This window comes from Hesperophylax consimilis, chromosome 15, assembly GCF_061612785.1.
Source record: "Hesperophylax consimilis isolate HC1 chromosome 15, BYU_Hcon_1.0, whole genome shotgun sequence".
In the NCBI taxonomy this organism is placed as follows: Eukaryota; Metazoa; Arthropoda; class Insecta; order Trichoptera; family Limnephilidae; genus Hesperophylax; species Hesperophylax consimilis.
In genome coordinates, this window is record NC_142850.1 from 28465033 (window position 1) to 28479461 (window position 14429).

The 14429-nt window shown below is 33.6% G+C and overlaps 1 protein-coding gene across 8 annotated transcripts in view; it reads right to left on the minus strand.

The window, feature by feature from the left end:
• The window catches only part of LOC149417587 (uncharacterized), a 201898-nt gene that overhangs the window by 21778 nt on the left and 165691 nt on the right, over positions 1 to 14429 (minus strand). For all 8 annotated transcript variants that reach the window (XM_089640424.1, XM_089640422.1, XM_089640423.1 and 5 more), the window contains exons 6-10: positions 7225 to 7407; positions 5482 to 5710; positions 2797 to 3112; positions 1632 to 1723; positions 880 to 1105 (exon numbers count right to left, since the gene is read on the minus strand). In XM_089640424.1, coding sequence (XP_089496550.1) covers positions 880 to 1105; positions 1632 to 1723; positions 2797 to 3112; positions 5482 to 5710; positions 7225 to 7407 — 1046 coding nt within the window. The remainder of the gene's footprint in view (positions 1 to 879; positions 1106 to 1631; positions 1724 to 2796; positions 3113 to 5481; positions 5711 to 7224; positions 7408 to 14429) is intronic.

The window sequence follows — 14429 nt, forward strand, 5'->3', positions numbered from 1 at the left end:
TTTTAATGTTAATACCGCACAACGCTTCCAACCGTCAGGAGCCAGTGAGACTATGGTATCCCCAATTGGGTTACGTTGTGAGGCTGAAGAGAAGGAGGTGAGGAGGAGGAAGGTGGGGAAATATGTAATTATGTAAAGGTAGGATTATTGTCTAGTGTAAAATACTTTCAGGGTTGTTTCCAACCCTCGATTCTCTCTAATTGTTCAATACCCCTGTCACTAAATCATACTGTTTAGCTTTGCTGATAAAATTATATACTTACTGCGTTTGCAACTACGCGAATGTGCGCGCGCACTTCCGAATGGTTCCAACCATTTCCGGACTTAACCGATCGTGAGGTCGGGAATCGTCATTCGCTTAGTTCTCAGAATAACTTAGAGACTCACTAGCACAACACATCAGTCCTTACAACAGTACTATTAATCATAAATAAAGCAACTTGAAATCTCGACGAACCACATTTATATTATTGAAGATACACACTTCTCAGTACACAAAGGAATACTAAATATTAGTCGTAATTAAAGGACATTACAATATATAAACAAAAAATGTGTTGAATATTTATAGCTCTTCAAGGCCGCCTTACTAAGCAAGAAAACTCTAAACTATTGTTAAATTACTATAAATACTTTTCTGAAATGAACTGTCAATTTACGGATTCCTAAACATTTCTTTCTTTATAAATGGGTTTTAAAGTGTGACCTCCAAACTTAGTATCTGGACTGCGCTGTGATCCCTATAACCTTAAAATAGCTGTTCTAATTTGTACTAACTTTATTAAATGGCGCTCACATTCTAAAGATACATTTCTCATTCTCAAGAAACAGAAAAGAAATAAAAATCGTTTACATTGATTTCTGAATATAATGACTCACGAGGTATTAAGCGACATCTCCATGCAGCCCAACTGTGAGTCGCTTCCCTGACGTTCTGACAGCTGCCTTGCCAGCCCGGCCATCATGTCTCGGATCAGCTCCTCAAGCTGTGCCCGCCCGGGGCCGTGCAGCGCCGAGGCCATGTCAGCTATCTGACGTAGCGTCACCATGTCCTCATTCAGGGTCACCATCTCGTGCATGATGCGGCGGAGGTTTTCATCTTTAGCTGAAACCACAAAAATCGAAATTTATTTTAAGTTATAACAAAGTTAGCAATCTTTTCAATCATCTGCATTGTGTCTATAATTGTGCAAAAAATATTTGTCTTCTTGGCAAGTTAGTTTGTTAGCTTGCCTTTTAAAAATATGCTATATATCTTAACTTAGGTTAAGTTGACAACAAATGAGATGAAACTCAAGAAGTCACGGTTGGCGATGGCCAGGAAAGCTTTCTGTAACCGTGACCTAAAACTAAATTATAGAATCGGAACGGTTTGTTGTTACGTTTACTTCATTCTTCTGTATGATACATAAACCTGGACACTAAACCAAGCATTAACATGGAAGAGATGTGGATCTATAGAAGCATTCTCAATACACGCTGAACAGAAAAGGTGACAATGTAGAAGTTCTTCATCGAGTGACCATTCCCTTTACCAAGTATAAGTTGAACCCTGTTGACAAGTTCTACCGAGCTCAAAACTGTTCGATTAATGCTTTTATCTTACATTAAAAAAAACAAACCTGACAAACCTTTTAATATCTCCAAATCGTCCAGTGCTATTCTCATGAGAAGTTTGTATTTGTTGGCATCGAGTGTACTCGCTAAACTCCCTTGGCAAGTTCTGAAAACATTTGAAAAAAGTATTTCAAAAAGAGAATTTTTCGCTTCACCGGTCAACTTTTCACTTTCGAAACTATTAAAAACATTATTATATAATTAAAGTTGTTGAAAGTAGTTAAAAGTATGTCAATAATAACGAGGAAAATAATACATTTTACTGATGTACTTCTTTGCGAGTGTTCAAAACATTGAATTTTAATGCATAATTTATTATTAATAATGTTGCCCCACAAAGATACCAACTTCCAACATAAAAAAATCTGTTCACAAGTAACACAGTAGATTGTCTTTAGCTAGACGATCTTGTGTAGTAAATTATTATTATTCACTTTTAATAATTTTGACAATATTTGAGGTGAATTTTTTTCCAAGTGTATAAAGGTGAGTACATGCATGTGGTATAACTACCTAACTATAATAATTTCAGGACTAACGTCCTGAAATTATTGTTGCAGCATAATATATTTTGGTACTGTAAAGTTGATCAGGTGCACGAGTTCACAAGCGTCTATTACAGAGTGAATAATTTTAAACAAAAAACTTAATATGTATTTTTTAATGATAAACTAATGTTTATAAGACAAGGTTTTTTATGCATAGCACAAAGGATAACAAATTATAATAAGCAATAATTACTCGCCTGAAATATCCATACAAATTAAAAATATCTCCCCAGTAAAAATAAATGCCGCCGACGGGAATTAAACTTGTACCTTCTCATCATTATCATCCCACACAGAAGGTGCGGGTTCAATTCCCGTCCGCGGCATTTATTTTTACTAGGGAGATATTTTAATTTGTATGGATATTTCAGTTGAGTAATTATTGTTTTTAGTAAAAAAGTTATAAATTTCGAATGAATAATTTTAGCAAAAAGTAAAGTAATTTATTTTATGTTTATTTTCTAGGGAATGTATTTTAAGTGCATTTATTAAGAAATTATATTTTTTAGGTTGAATAGATATGTGTAGTTTTAAGTTAATAAATCTTAAAAATTTGTTAAATACATATTTCTTAAATGAATTAGATGGACCAACAATAGGTAAATTATATTAAATTGTTCAAGTTACTCACGCAGCAGATGGTTTCCTTATAGTTCCCGTTCTCCGCTTAATGCTAGTAATAAGCAATAGATCAGAGAACAAGAACAGCGCTCGTTCCTTAGTGGCTCCAGTCCCCGATGGCATGGAGACGGTGTCATGTCTAAGGAAGGTTCTGTCAGCGGAGACCAGGTTCCCCAGACCCTCCACCAGAGACTCCAGCTCTTTGAGGGTCTGCTGCTGCTGCTCCATCTCCAGACTCTCTCGCTCCGTGCAGTTTATTTTCACCAGGAGGTCATGGATTTCTTTTTGGGCCTCTATCAGAAGCTGGTGGTCTGGATGCGAGGGGTCTGTAATGAATTGAAAGCAAATTAAATATGCAATCAGCCAGCTTTTTTGTCAAGATACAATATTTCTGATTCAAAAATTTGCAAAAATAAACAATTACATAATTTTACAATCTTTTAAAAAACTTTGACAGTGCAATTGATGTGCTTGACATCTTTTGATTAAAGATGACTTTACGGCTTCTGTAAGTGACAATGATAAAAATAATTGTGATAAGTGTTAAAAAAGGAGTGTAAGGATATGCCGCGAATGCGAATGTTGGTCCAGGATGCCCGAGGAAGACATGGGACAATCAAATGAACCAGATACTTGAGTCGGGACACGTCATGAATCATAATAACAGAAGGTATGAGACGATGTATGGATGTGAATGAGGCAAAGAGTGTGTGCCAAGACCGAGTTTTTTGGCTGTCCATCCTCTCTGCCTACGCCTGTAGGAGACGGCGTTAGTTTGATAATTAGTTAACACAATACAAGCGGGCGAAAATAAGGTCCCGTTTGTAAAAATGGATTTTACTTTAAACCGCTATATCTTTGAAAATAATACATATATTAGAATGATTTTTTTAACATAGTTGTCACCACACCCCAAGTATAATTAATTTGTCTGTAATTAAAGCCTACTTTGTAATACAATTCCATCAACTGAAGTCAATTTTGGGACATTTAGTGATGTTTTATGTGTAAAAAATGTATGTATTATACAACATTACCAAAAAAAATACTTTCACTTTAGCAACAAACCGTTAGAAAAAAATAATGATTTCCACATTGCCAGCACCGTAAGTGCAAAGATTCATTACCCATTCTAAAGGTTTAGTATAGTTTCCTTTTGATTAAATATTCTTTCACACAAGAGACAAGAAGATAATAAAATGAGAGACTTGTATATCACATTGTTTATATGTATACGTATTTATAGTTGAAACCCTTACAAAAAGATTGGTTTAAAATATTCATATAGAATTGTCGGACAGCTATGCCTTTACAGCCATTCTACTAGAACCGATGTAAAAGCTAGAACTACCCTTTCCAGCGAAAATGTGTTAAAATAAAAAATTGGCTTCTTCCAAAATACAAATAATATTAAAAATAACACTTTTACTTAAAATTCATGTACAATATTATCTAAATTTATTTAAATATTTTAAAACAACTTTTTTTTAGGTTATAACCCTTCAATGTAATACATCATTGAATAAGAAGATAGTACTAAAAAATCTAAATGAAACAGAACAAGACACAGAAAATAAAAAGATAATGGTCACAACTAGGAATCGAACCCAGGTTCTCTCGTCTTACCGGGACAGTGTCTTAACCACTCGACCATTGGGACCTAGTTATTAAAGTTCTTATTTTTCCATCTCATATTTCAAATTGAGAATTAATAATTTCATATTGCAACTAATTGTATTTAGTATTTTTGGTAGCTGTACAGTACACTTGGTGATCTTTTTTAAATGATCACAACATTTTAATGAATTGGTTTGTCACCTAGACAGTGTCTTGGATAGACCTGTCCGATTTTATTTATATGCGACACCTATTAACTTTTTCTAAAAGTCTAAATCAATTTATAGTACTAGATTCACGCGCAATGACGTGTTAATAGTTCCGAAATTTAATAATAAATACGGACAGAGTTTGAATACAACATACCGAAGATATTTAATTTATTACCTGACACTATAAAGCGATGTAAGTCTATGAATAAGGTTAAATATATGGTGAAAAATTGGCTATCGAAAAAATATATTTACTTTAATATGTATGAAAAATTGTTTGAAAAAATTGTTGATTCTGTAGATATAAGATGTAAATTATAACTTATAAAAATGTATATGTAACTAAACATTAAGCACCTGTTGGCAAGCCAATTCAATTGGCTTAGCAGGACTTGTTTTTTGATATGTATTAACTATTTATTCAATAAAAAAAATAATAAATAAATAAAAAAATTAAAAAAATATTCAGGAACAACTTTTTCTTTAACTTTTTTTAAGGTAAATCATCAATGTAATACACAAAAGATTCCTAGTTGTGAACGTTATCTTTTTTATTTTCTGTGTCTTGTTCTATTTCATGTTTCATTTAGATTTGTTATTATTATCTTCTTCAATGATCTAAATATTTTATTTATTTATTTTTATGGTCTCCAAAAAACAGTTACCAAAGAAGTGATATTATTCAAAAGGACTCTTTAAAATAAATACATATGTAGTTGTGGTTTGTCAGTTTGTGAACCCTCTTCCTCAGAGCCTCGAACCAAGGCCATTCATTGAGTCATCTTTCCGCTTCACAGCGGAGGGGTAATGTCGGACATAAAATCCTGAATAAACTAACTCAAAAGATAAACAAACAATGTATGTACCCGTATGCTTAATCAGTCTTTGAATCAGAAGCTCGTATCTGGGGAATTTCTGCACAGGCTTAATGAGCAGATTGTCCAGAGACAATTTCCCCTTGTGCTCGCGTGCCATGGCCTCCAGGAATCTGGCGAAGGCCGGCCGCGCCGCCGAGGTGGCCTTGATGGTCTCCTTGGCCTTCTTCCAGTTGTTGATGAAGGAGGTGTAGGTCTCGGTGACGGAGGGCTTGGAGAACTGGAAATAGATACACTCAATTAGTACTAGACTGCCGAATATAATATTGCTGACGGACAATTCCCGCATTGCATAGCAGAACTGATGATGCCCGGAGGCCGTGGACTTGCTTACTGATTGTGATGTTCATCTTCAACCTCCTCCATACAATAGAAGAATAATTAAACATACTAATTTCAGTTATTCGTGCATGGGCATGTAAGTAATGCGAAATATTTATGAGTAAAGTGTAACGTTATTTAATTTTCAAAACTGGAACTCTTTAAGGCGATGCACTACGTCGTGTAATATTTTAAATTGAGCCGCTATCAATAACAACCCTTACGTAGATGGCGATGAGGTTTAAATTCCCTCTTAACACCATCCGCCTGTTTTGATTTATGCAAGAAAAAAACATGGCCAAAAAGTGCCTTTTATTTTATTTTGTGGATGTTCAGGCATAAATATTTAATTTTTTCCGATCATTTTATAAATAACTTAATTTGCCACATTATACAATAAAATCATAACCGAAAATGGGTTCGTAAGTAGGAGATTTGGAACTTTAAATCAGTTTTCATAGGCCTATACATTATTTTTTTCTGGGCTTATAAAAAGACTTATCTAAAAAATACTCGATTATTTCAAAGGCCAAGATGTATTCTACTCGCAGTATTTAATTAAAGCATCTGAAACATTTCTAGGCGACCAAATTTTCAAACCAAAAACACATGATTTTGCATTACTACGTATGGCATCGCCTCAAGGACACTCTCACGGAATTTGAACAATTCATCAAAATTCATAGTTGATTTTCAAGTTCTGTGAAGGTTCTATTCAAGTTCTATCATTATATTTTTACTGGCCAGGGGCTTCTCAAAACTAAAATAATAATAGAACTTGAATAGAAACTTTACCGAACTTGAAAATCAACTTTAAAATTTGATGAATTGTTCAAATTCTGTGAAAAAACCCTTCCTAAGTATCATATTAGACAAGCAATAAAGTTGGTACCAATATTATTTTATGAATTGTGTATTTATATGCTTTAATTAATATGTGTATTTCTTTTGTTCAAATGCTTAACAGATGCTTTTAGACAGATTATTGATAGGGACAATGCATGTGGTTTATATGCGCTGAACTAGGCCCAGTGGACATACTTTAGCGACCCGTTCATACACATATTCTTTGAATGACTATCCTTTTCATAAGCGGTGTTACATTTTTGGTTAGATGTATGAATATTAAGTGTCTTGAATTTATATAATTTATATGATAGATGTGAAGTTTTCAAATTTACTAACATCCAATAGATAAACTTCTTCTTTTGAAAGACAATGATCCTGAGCAAAATATTTTTTATATTGACAAGATATTACTAAGATACATTACTTATTGCCAAGCGAATAAAAAAAATAGTATGCTAAGACCATTTTTAAAGGTTCAAAATATGATAAAATCGAGGCAAGTGCGGTAGGCTACTAGGAAATCCACGGTGGATGTCTTGGCAGACTGAGGGTTAATATATTTACCACATTGATGAAGACATCGCCCACTTTCTGCTTGACGTCCCACGTCTCCAGGCGGCGGCTCAGCTCCTCGAGGAAAACCTCGTGCAGCGCAAGGATGGAAGGCACCTGGTAAAAGATCTCGTCCACCAGCGTCGCGTCCACCAGACCCACGTTCTCCGGACTTTTCAACGGGTGCAGGTATTTCTGGAAGGAGAAAGGCATTCATAATTAAATAAATTACTCATCATTAGACATTGGATTATACATGGCATCCGGAAACAAGTGGTACAAGCGGGAAACTAGTGAATTGAGTAATATTTAGAGTCAATTTTGTGCTATAAATTTTTTTAATTTGAACTTTTTTTTTCGAGTAAATCGAGTCCAAAGTTGGAATTTATCAAGTCAAATTTGAAAAAAATCAAACACATGTTTACTTTCTGTCACCACCCCAAAAGTGTTTTTAATCCTTTAGTTACCATAAAAAAATTGAGTAAAAACTTTTTAATTTTGTTTTTTTTGGTGTACTAGTTTCCGGACACCATGTATAAACTGAAAAAGGCCAAAATTTTCCTTTTTTTTTAAATTACGTAATAGTAAAGATTTTCAACAAAAAATTAATATCTTTATATTTGAGTACTTACTACCTAAAAACATAATTTGTCATGATGTTTATGACAATGCAAAATATTTAATGATTTTGTTTTTCCCCTAAGTTTTGTCGACAGATTATATGCGAGAGTAAAGCTTGTTTATTAATATAACTATTCATCTTATGGCACAGAACTTTGTTTTAAAGTGGTGAAAAAAGATACATTCATTCAACTTTTGGCAACCCTGTATTACATTGATAACATTACATAAATAATAATATTTGAAAGATAGACAGAAGTTTCCTGCACAAACAAGATGAATTTATTTCTACAAGCTTATAGAGTTTCGTAAATAATATCAAAATGTTGTGATGAAGTGTTTCGTCTAGGTAGGTAAATCAAAGAATATGATATAAATATTATTCAGTGGAACACTTGGGTGTTGTTCTTTAAATTCCGAATAAACCTCGTATAGCTGATTTATTCATCAACATCCTAAAATTCACGGCTGCACCAAGTCTGATCAAAACCACCTCAACCCAGGCCAGGACATTGAATCATGTTGGCCTGATGTTTTTAATACATATATTATTCAGTGTCCTGGCCTTTGTTGAGGTGGTTTTGGTCTAAAGAGTAGGTAGGTAATATAAGTATGAAAGTTATAAGAGTCTAGTCTTTCGTGGGGTTCACTGTTAGAGATGCGAGGGAGCTGCAGCAAAACCTCCTAAATCACAAGGCCGGGACACTGAATCAAATCAGCCTCCTAACTTGTATGAAAATCTCAAAAAAAAAAATTTTTTAAATGAACTAAAACGGCGCTATACAAGTCATCCAATTATTATTATTATTATTAAAGATAAAATGAAAAAAAAATTTAAACGAAATTTTTTGTAAAATCCAATGTCCCCCAGATTCCTACCCACCCTCATACCTTTTCCTTTCCAGAACTTATTCCCCTTCCTTCCCTAGACCCGCCACACAGCACCCCCAAAGATAACATGGGCCCTGAGGGGAATTATTTCCCACTATATATTCATATTCATAATGCGTATATACGGTCGCAAATAAATAATTTGTCTTTATATTTTAAAGCGTAGCTTGCAAAAAATGTATTAATTAGTGTGTGAAATAATTAAATTAACGCCATCTATGAAGGCGTGGATTATGACATACAAAAATGACGGGTTAGCAGGAAATCAACTAAAAAGTATTGTCCCTCGAAAAAACTATAAAAAAAGATTTAAAAAAAAACAATAAAAACTCGTCTTATGGTCAGCCTAGTTACAATTTCCTAACAGCAGTCAAAAACGTTAAAAACTACTTAAAATGGTGCTACGAAACTGAAAATCTAAATAAGTGTAAATTAAAAATAATGTATCAGCTCTATGAAATTCAACGATAGAGCGCATTTACCGGCCGAAATTATGATCCAACTCTAAAATATTTTGACAGAAACTCAACACAAAACCTTCAAAGTAAAAACTTTAACAATCGCCATTGTTCAAGTTCCATTATGTTCAAATTTTGGCGGCATTATCGCTGGCAGGAAGCCAACAACGGCTGCCTGCCAGTTAAATATTAGTCTATTGTTTCACAGAGTGGCAACACGGTATTGCCACGTGATACATTGTAGAGTTTTCGAAAACGTGTACATATTTTTGTGTAAGCCACGTCAATGAAAATTAAGCTTACATGAAAAGTTTAATATTATAGCGCACGTGGAGATCTCTGCGGCGTAAGTTACTAATAATATATTAATTTTATTGAATTTACCTGTGTACCTTAGAGTTTTAAGGTTAAACGCGACCCTCGTTACATTCTATGTGTTCAAATATGACGTTAATCAAATTATTTTATTAAAATACAATTTTTGCACGGTATTGCTTTACAATACTAAGACAAATTATTTGTTTGCGCCCGTACACACGTAATATGAATATGAATAAATAGTGTTGTACATACAGGTTTTCCAATAAGAGGTGTTATTTTCAATAGCCCGCTATTTCGGTAGATGTTACTTTTGAAGCTGTCATTTTTTGACATTTGACAAGTAGAAACTACGCCATTAATAAAAATGGAACGATACACGCTTCTACAACGCATTGAAATTGTTAAAATTCACTTGAGTGAATCAAATGCAAATCATCTTGAGTGATGAGGCCCATTTCCACCTCGGTGGCTTCGTCAACAAGCAAAATTGTCGCATCTGGGGCTCGGAAAACCCAAGAGTTATTGTTGAAAAGCCTCTCTATTTTCAACGTGTGACTGTTTGGTGCGGTTTATGGTCCGGCGGAGTCATTGGACCTTACTTTTTCGAAAAAGAGGCTGGAGCAACAGTTACGGTGAATGGATTGCGCTATCGAGAGATGATTAATGATTTTTTATGACCGGAATTGGATGGTATTGATCTGGACAACGTTTACTTTCAAGAAGACGGCGCTACGTGCCACACAAGCAACGAAACCATTGATATTTTACTATTGAATATCAAAATAACACCTCTTATTGGAAAACCCTTTATAAACACTCGATTCCATCGAGAAAGGCATAGGTACCGATAAAATATTGGATTGAATCATCGGTACAATATTGTATTTGTATGCTTTTCTCGAAAGAATTGAGTTTTTAAACGAACAAAACTGTAATGCAATACTTTGGGGTAAACGTAATGATTAAGATTATGAAAGAGATGCTTAGATAGTTTGGGCATGTAGAGCGGATGAACAAAGAAAGTAGCACGTTCAAGTGAACCAAATAAATGAGTCGGGTCATATCAAGATTCAGAATAACAGAAGTAAGTGATGCAGTAGATATACACGTTTTTTGCGCTCATATTGCAAAACTGGATGCACGTAAACATTCTAAAAGTAAAAAGAGAATCTATACCAAAGCCAAGTTCAAATTTAAAAACAAAAAGTGATGGTTTTTTCGAAAATCTATATCACGTGTTTTTTCTTTAATTTTTCAACTAATCGTCCCCTCAAGTTACGCGAAATTTAAGAGGTGCTCTCTCCTATCGATGGTTAACTATCATGGAAGAGAATAATATGATTGACGCATAATCCATTGTCTATTTATTATTGGTAATACATCTGTAGAAAAGAGAAGAGATCACAAAGTATTATGCACATCATTGACGAAGAATATAATATTAATAAACCTAAATGAAACATGTAACAGAAAAGAGACACAGAAAATAAAAAAAGGTAACTAACGGTCGCAACTGGGAATCGAACCCAGGATATGTCTTACCGGGCCAACGCCTCAAAAAACTCGTCCATTAAGAACTGATTAATTTACGATTTTTTTTTCGATTTCGTACCTCAGTACCGAACTAAATATATTACCTATATTATCCTCAACTAATTTATCTTTTTTGGTTGCTATCTTTATATGATTATCTTACCTTCAAAAGATATTCCAATAAAATAAATATTACGTTCATGTTGAAATTCCCTACTTCATTCTTTAAAAATCTTGAAATTCCACAACATGATTTCTGTGGCTCATAAGAAAGGTTTATGACGTGATCTCCATGCCAGGAGCTTGTGGAATCCCGTTTGAGTTATTGAAGATGTTTCGTGGTCAGATTTGAGATTCCAAGCAATTCTAGCGCACGCGACAGAAAGTGACATCCTATTAAATTTTCAAAAAATTCTTCAACCATGTAATTTTGACGTCACTGCGGCATGAAGTATGATAAATTAACATTTTTCGTGTCATGTTTTCAAATCGTAAAAAAATTTGGCTGTTGTAAGCCATTCCCCTCTATAATTGAACTAATCGAAATATAGTTATGATTCCGAACGCCGAAATGTTATCTTTTAACTAAAAACCTTAACATTATATTTGATATTTCCATAAAGTTACAAACATGGCGTGTCCATTTTACCTATTAATTAATATTTTATTATTTTTACTGGTGTCAAGGTACATTTTGACCCTTAAAAATATGTATTTTACATTTTTCCAATAACAGCAAAACCAAGTAAAGTTTTGTCAGAAGTAAGTTTTGTGTTTTCTAGAGATAACACTCTTGTTGTGAGCATATGAGTTTTGTCCACACTAAAACAAAATACACATAACGGGGGTGATTTGTTATGCCATCCGCTCTGGAACCATCGCCAGGAGTTGACCTTATCAAAGCAGACAGATATTGTAGGCTTTCGCGGAAGTAATTGAATTGGGCACAGACACACCAAAGGTCAAAATTATAATAAATTATATACCCAAAAAATAAATTACATTCACGTAATTAAAATGGCGAAAACCTACGATATTTGTTTTGGCCCTCTAGATCATGTATAAAATCAAGTTCATTACCTGCAGCTTGACCTGCTTAACTTTGCAGGCGGCCAAAAGAGGAGGTGTCGATCTTTATTTATTAATTGATTCTCAAAAAACCTTAAAACATTGTAATGAAATAGGGTGGGTGCTGCGTTAGAGGGTTTAACTTTGATAGTTGAACGGGTTTCATTTTCTTGATAAAATAATAAATTAAACACAAAAAAAATTATATATAAAAATATTACCATTTCTTATTTCGGCTACTGGCATTATACCTAGCTCTCTCATTCAAAATTTAGGCGTATTATATCTAAAAAAAATTATATAAAAAAATGCAAAAATCAGTAATTTTAAATACATGTAGGATTACGAAAGATTTTTTAAATATTTATGTTGAGGGATCAGTAGGATTTATAGGCCCTGTTAGAAGCTCTACCGAGCACTAATTGAAAATACCCTCTGATATGAAAATATCTGGAATCAGGGAATTATTTTCCCATTTGATCTTTGGTGAGTTGACGTATTGTTCTTGTATTTATTATGCTTATATAATGCACTTGCATAATGTGAATTGACTAGATGATCATTTGTGGAAATGTGTGTGGAAGGGTTTAGTTTATCCTGTGGGGAAGATTTAACCCGGACATAAAGTCGGAAAAATATATAATAAGTGTCATGGTCACCCTATGATTGTGGCTAATAAGCCAACAGTGTTACTTTTTAATACTTATTTAGTAAGTATAATGTTTTTGTAACCAGTACAGTACTGGGCATTAGCCCAACTGTAATTTTAGTTTGAGTAACTGAAAAGGTTATTTTTGTAATAATTTTATAGGTTTATATTTTCAATATAATATTAATTCATATGTATTTTATTTTTATTATTGATTGACTATAATTGTAAAGCTGCACATCTCGACATGGGAATTCCCTAGAGAGATGAGTGGCTTATGATTCTATTGTGATTCGATGTCCATTTAAAAATAAGGTTATGTATGTAAGTACCTATTCTTCAAGAAGTAGAAATGTTTATGAATCTAAAATAAAAACAGGATATTCGAAATGACCGTTTTACCCGTAGACAGATACCTACTTATTTAAAATGAGGTTTATTTCGTATTTCACATATGCAATGAATTTCAAATTATAAATTCATAAAATATTAATACGATGAAATAATTATTATCGTAATCGATCGAATATTTACGGAATAATCGTCACCGCAAATATTAAGAATCCTTTCGTCACCAAAGTTTTAAAAAGTTGTTCATCGTGAAAAAAAAAATATCATCATATTATTATAATGAAGGTTGTAGATCAGCTTCTTACATTCCAGTCACGGTTGCCAAGTGACGTCATCCCCATTAATCAAATCCACAAGTTTAATAGCCCCTCATGGTCGCATCCAAATTTCCGCTGGAAAACAGGAGCATTCTAATTGAATCAAGGGAAATATCTCGCCAGAATTCCTAGCGAGATTACACGGAGAACTTTAGTATGCGTGTGCGCTGTACCTACATACCTGCACGGAGAAAAAGATTTACGGCTTTTTTATCAAGATACAATTAAAAATGTGTTTGCACGATCATTTCCCAATAAAATATTAGTCATTCAGAATATGTCTTAATAAGTGATCACGTATCACCCTTTTCCGAATAAATATAATGGATGTGATGCGAAACTTTTATTTTATTTATTTATTATCATAACATATTCGTGCTTTAGAGATAATTTGTTGTGAAACTTGTCAAATAATTGGTTATAGGCCCACGGTCCCATTTTTAACAGGAAAACGAATAATTTGCCAGTATTTTTAATAAATCAGCAATATTTCGTATCAGCAAGTTTTCTCCGTGTGCATATTTTAGCATACTTCAACAAATTATTAAATATTATCTACATAATTTTGACAATTTAAGAAGATGATATCTTAGATAATGTAAGACATAAATATAAAAAATGGTAAAGAATATTGTCTTCACTCTACGGTATCCAGTGCTGTGACATTTTGACATTTATATTGTAGACAGACAGAGCATTAGTCGACAACATGCAATAGAGCGATACACACCTGAAAAACTCGGAATTATTGTTACTGCTTAATTGACCAATTTCCGGTCTGTTGTTTTAACGCATGTGGGGCAAAAGCAATGTCATAATGTGAATGGCTGCCATTTTGTTACAAATGAAAAACAAGGATCTCCGTTTTCAAGGAAAGTTTATTTGAGGATTTGCACGAGACGCTAATAAGGCAAACGCTTAATTGTTCACACACATGTTGCAGGACGACGAGAAATTCACGCTGTTCAAATTATGACATTAGTTTCGCCCCACCTTGTATAACTTTAA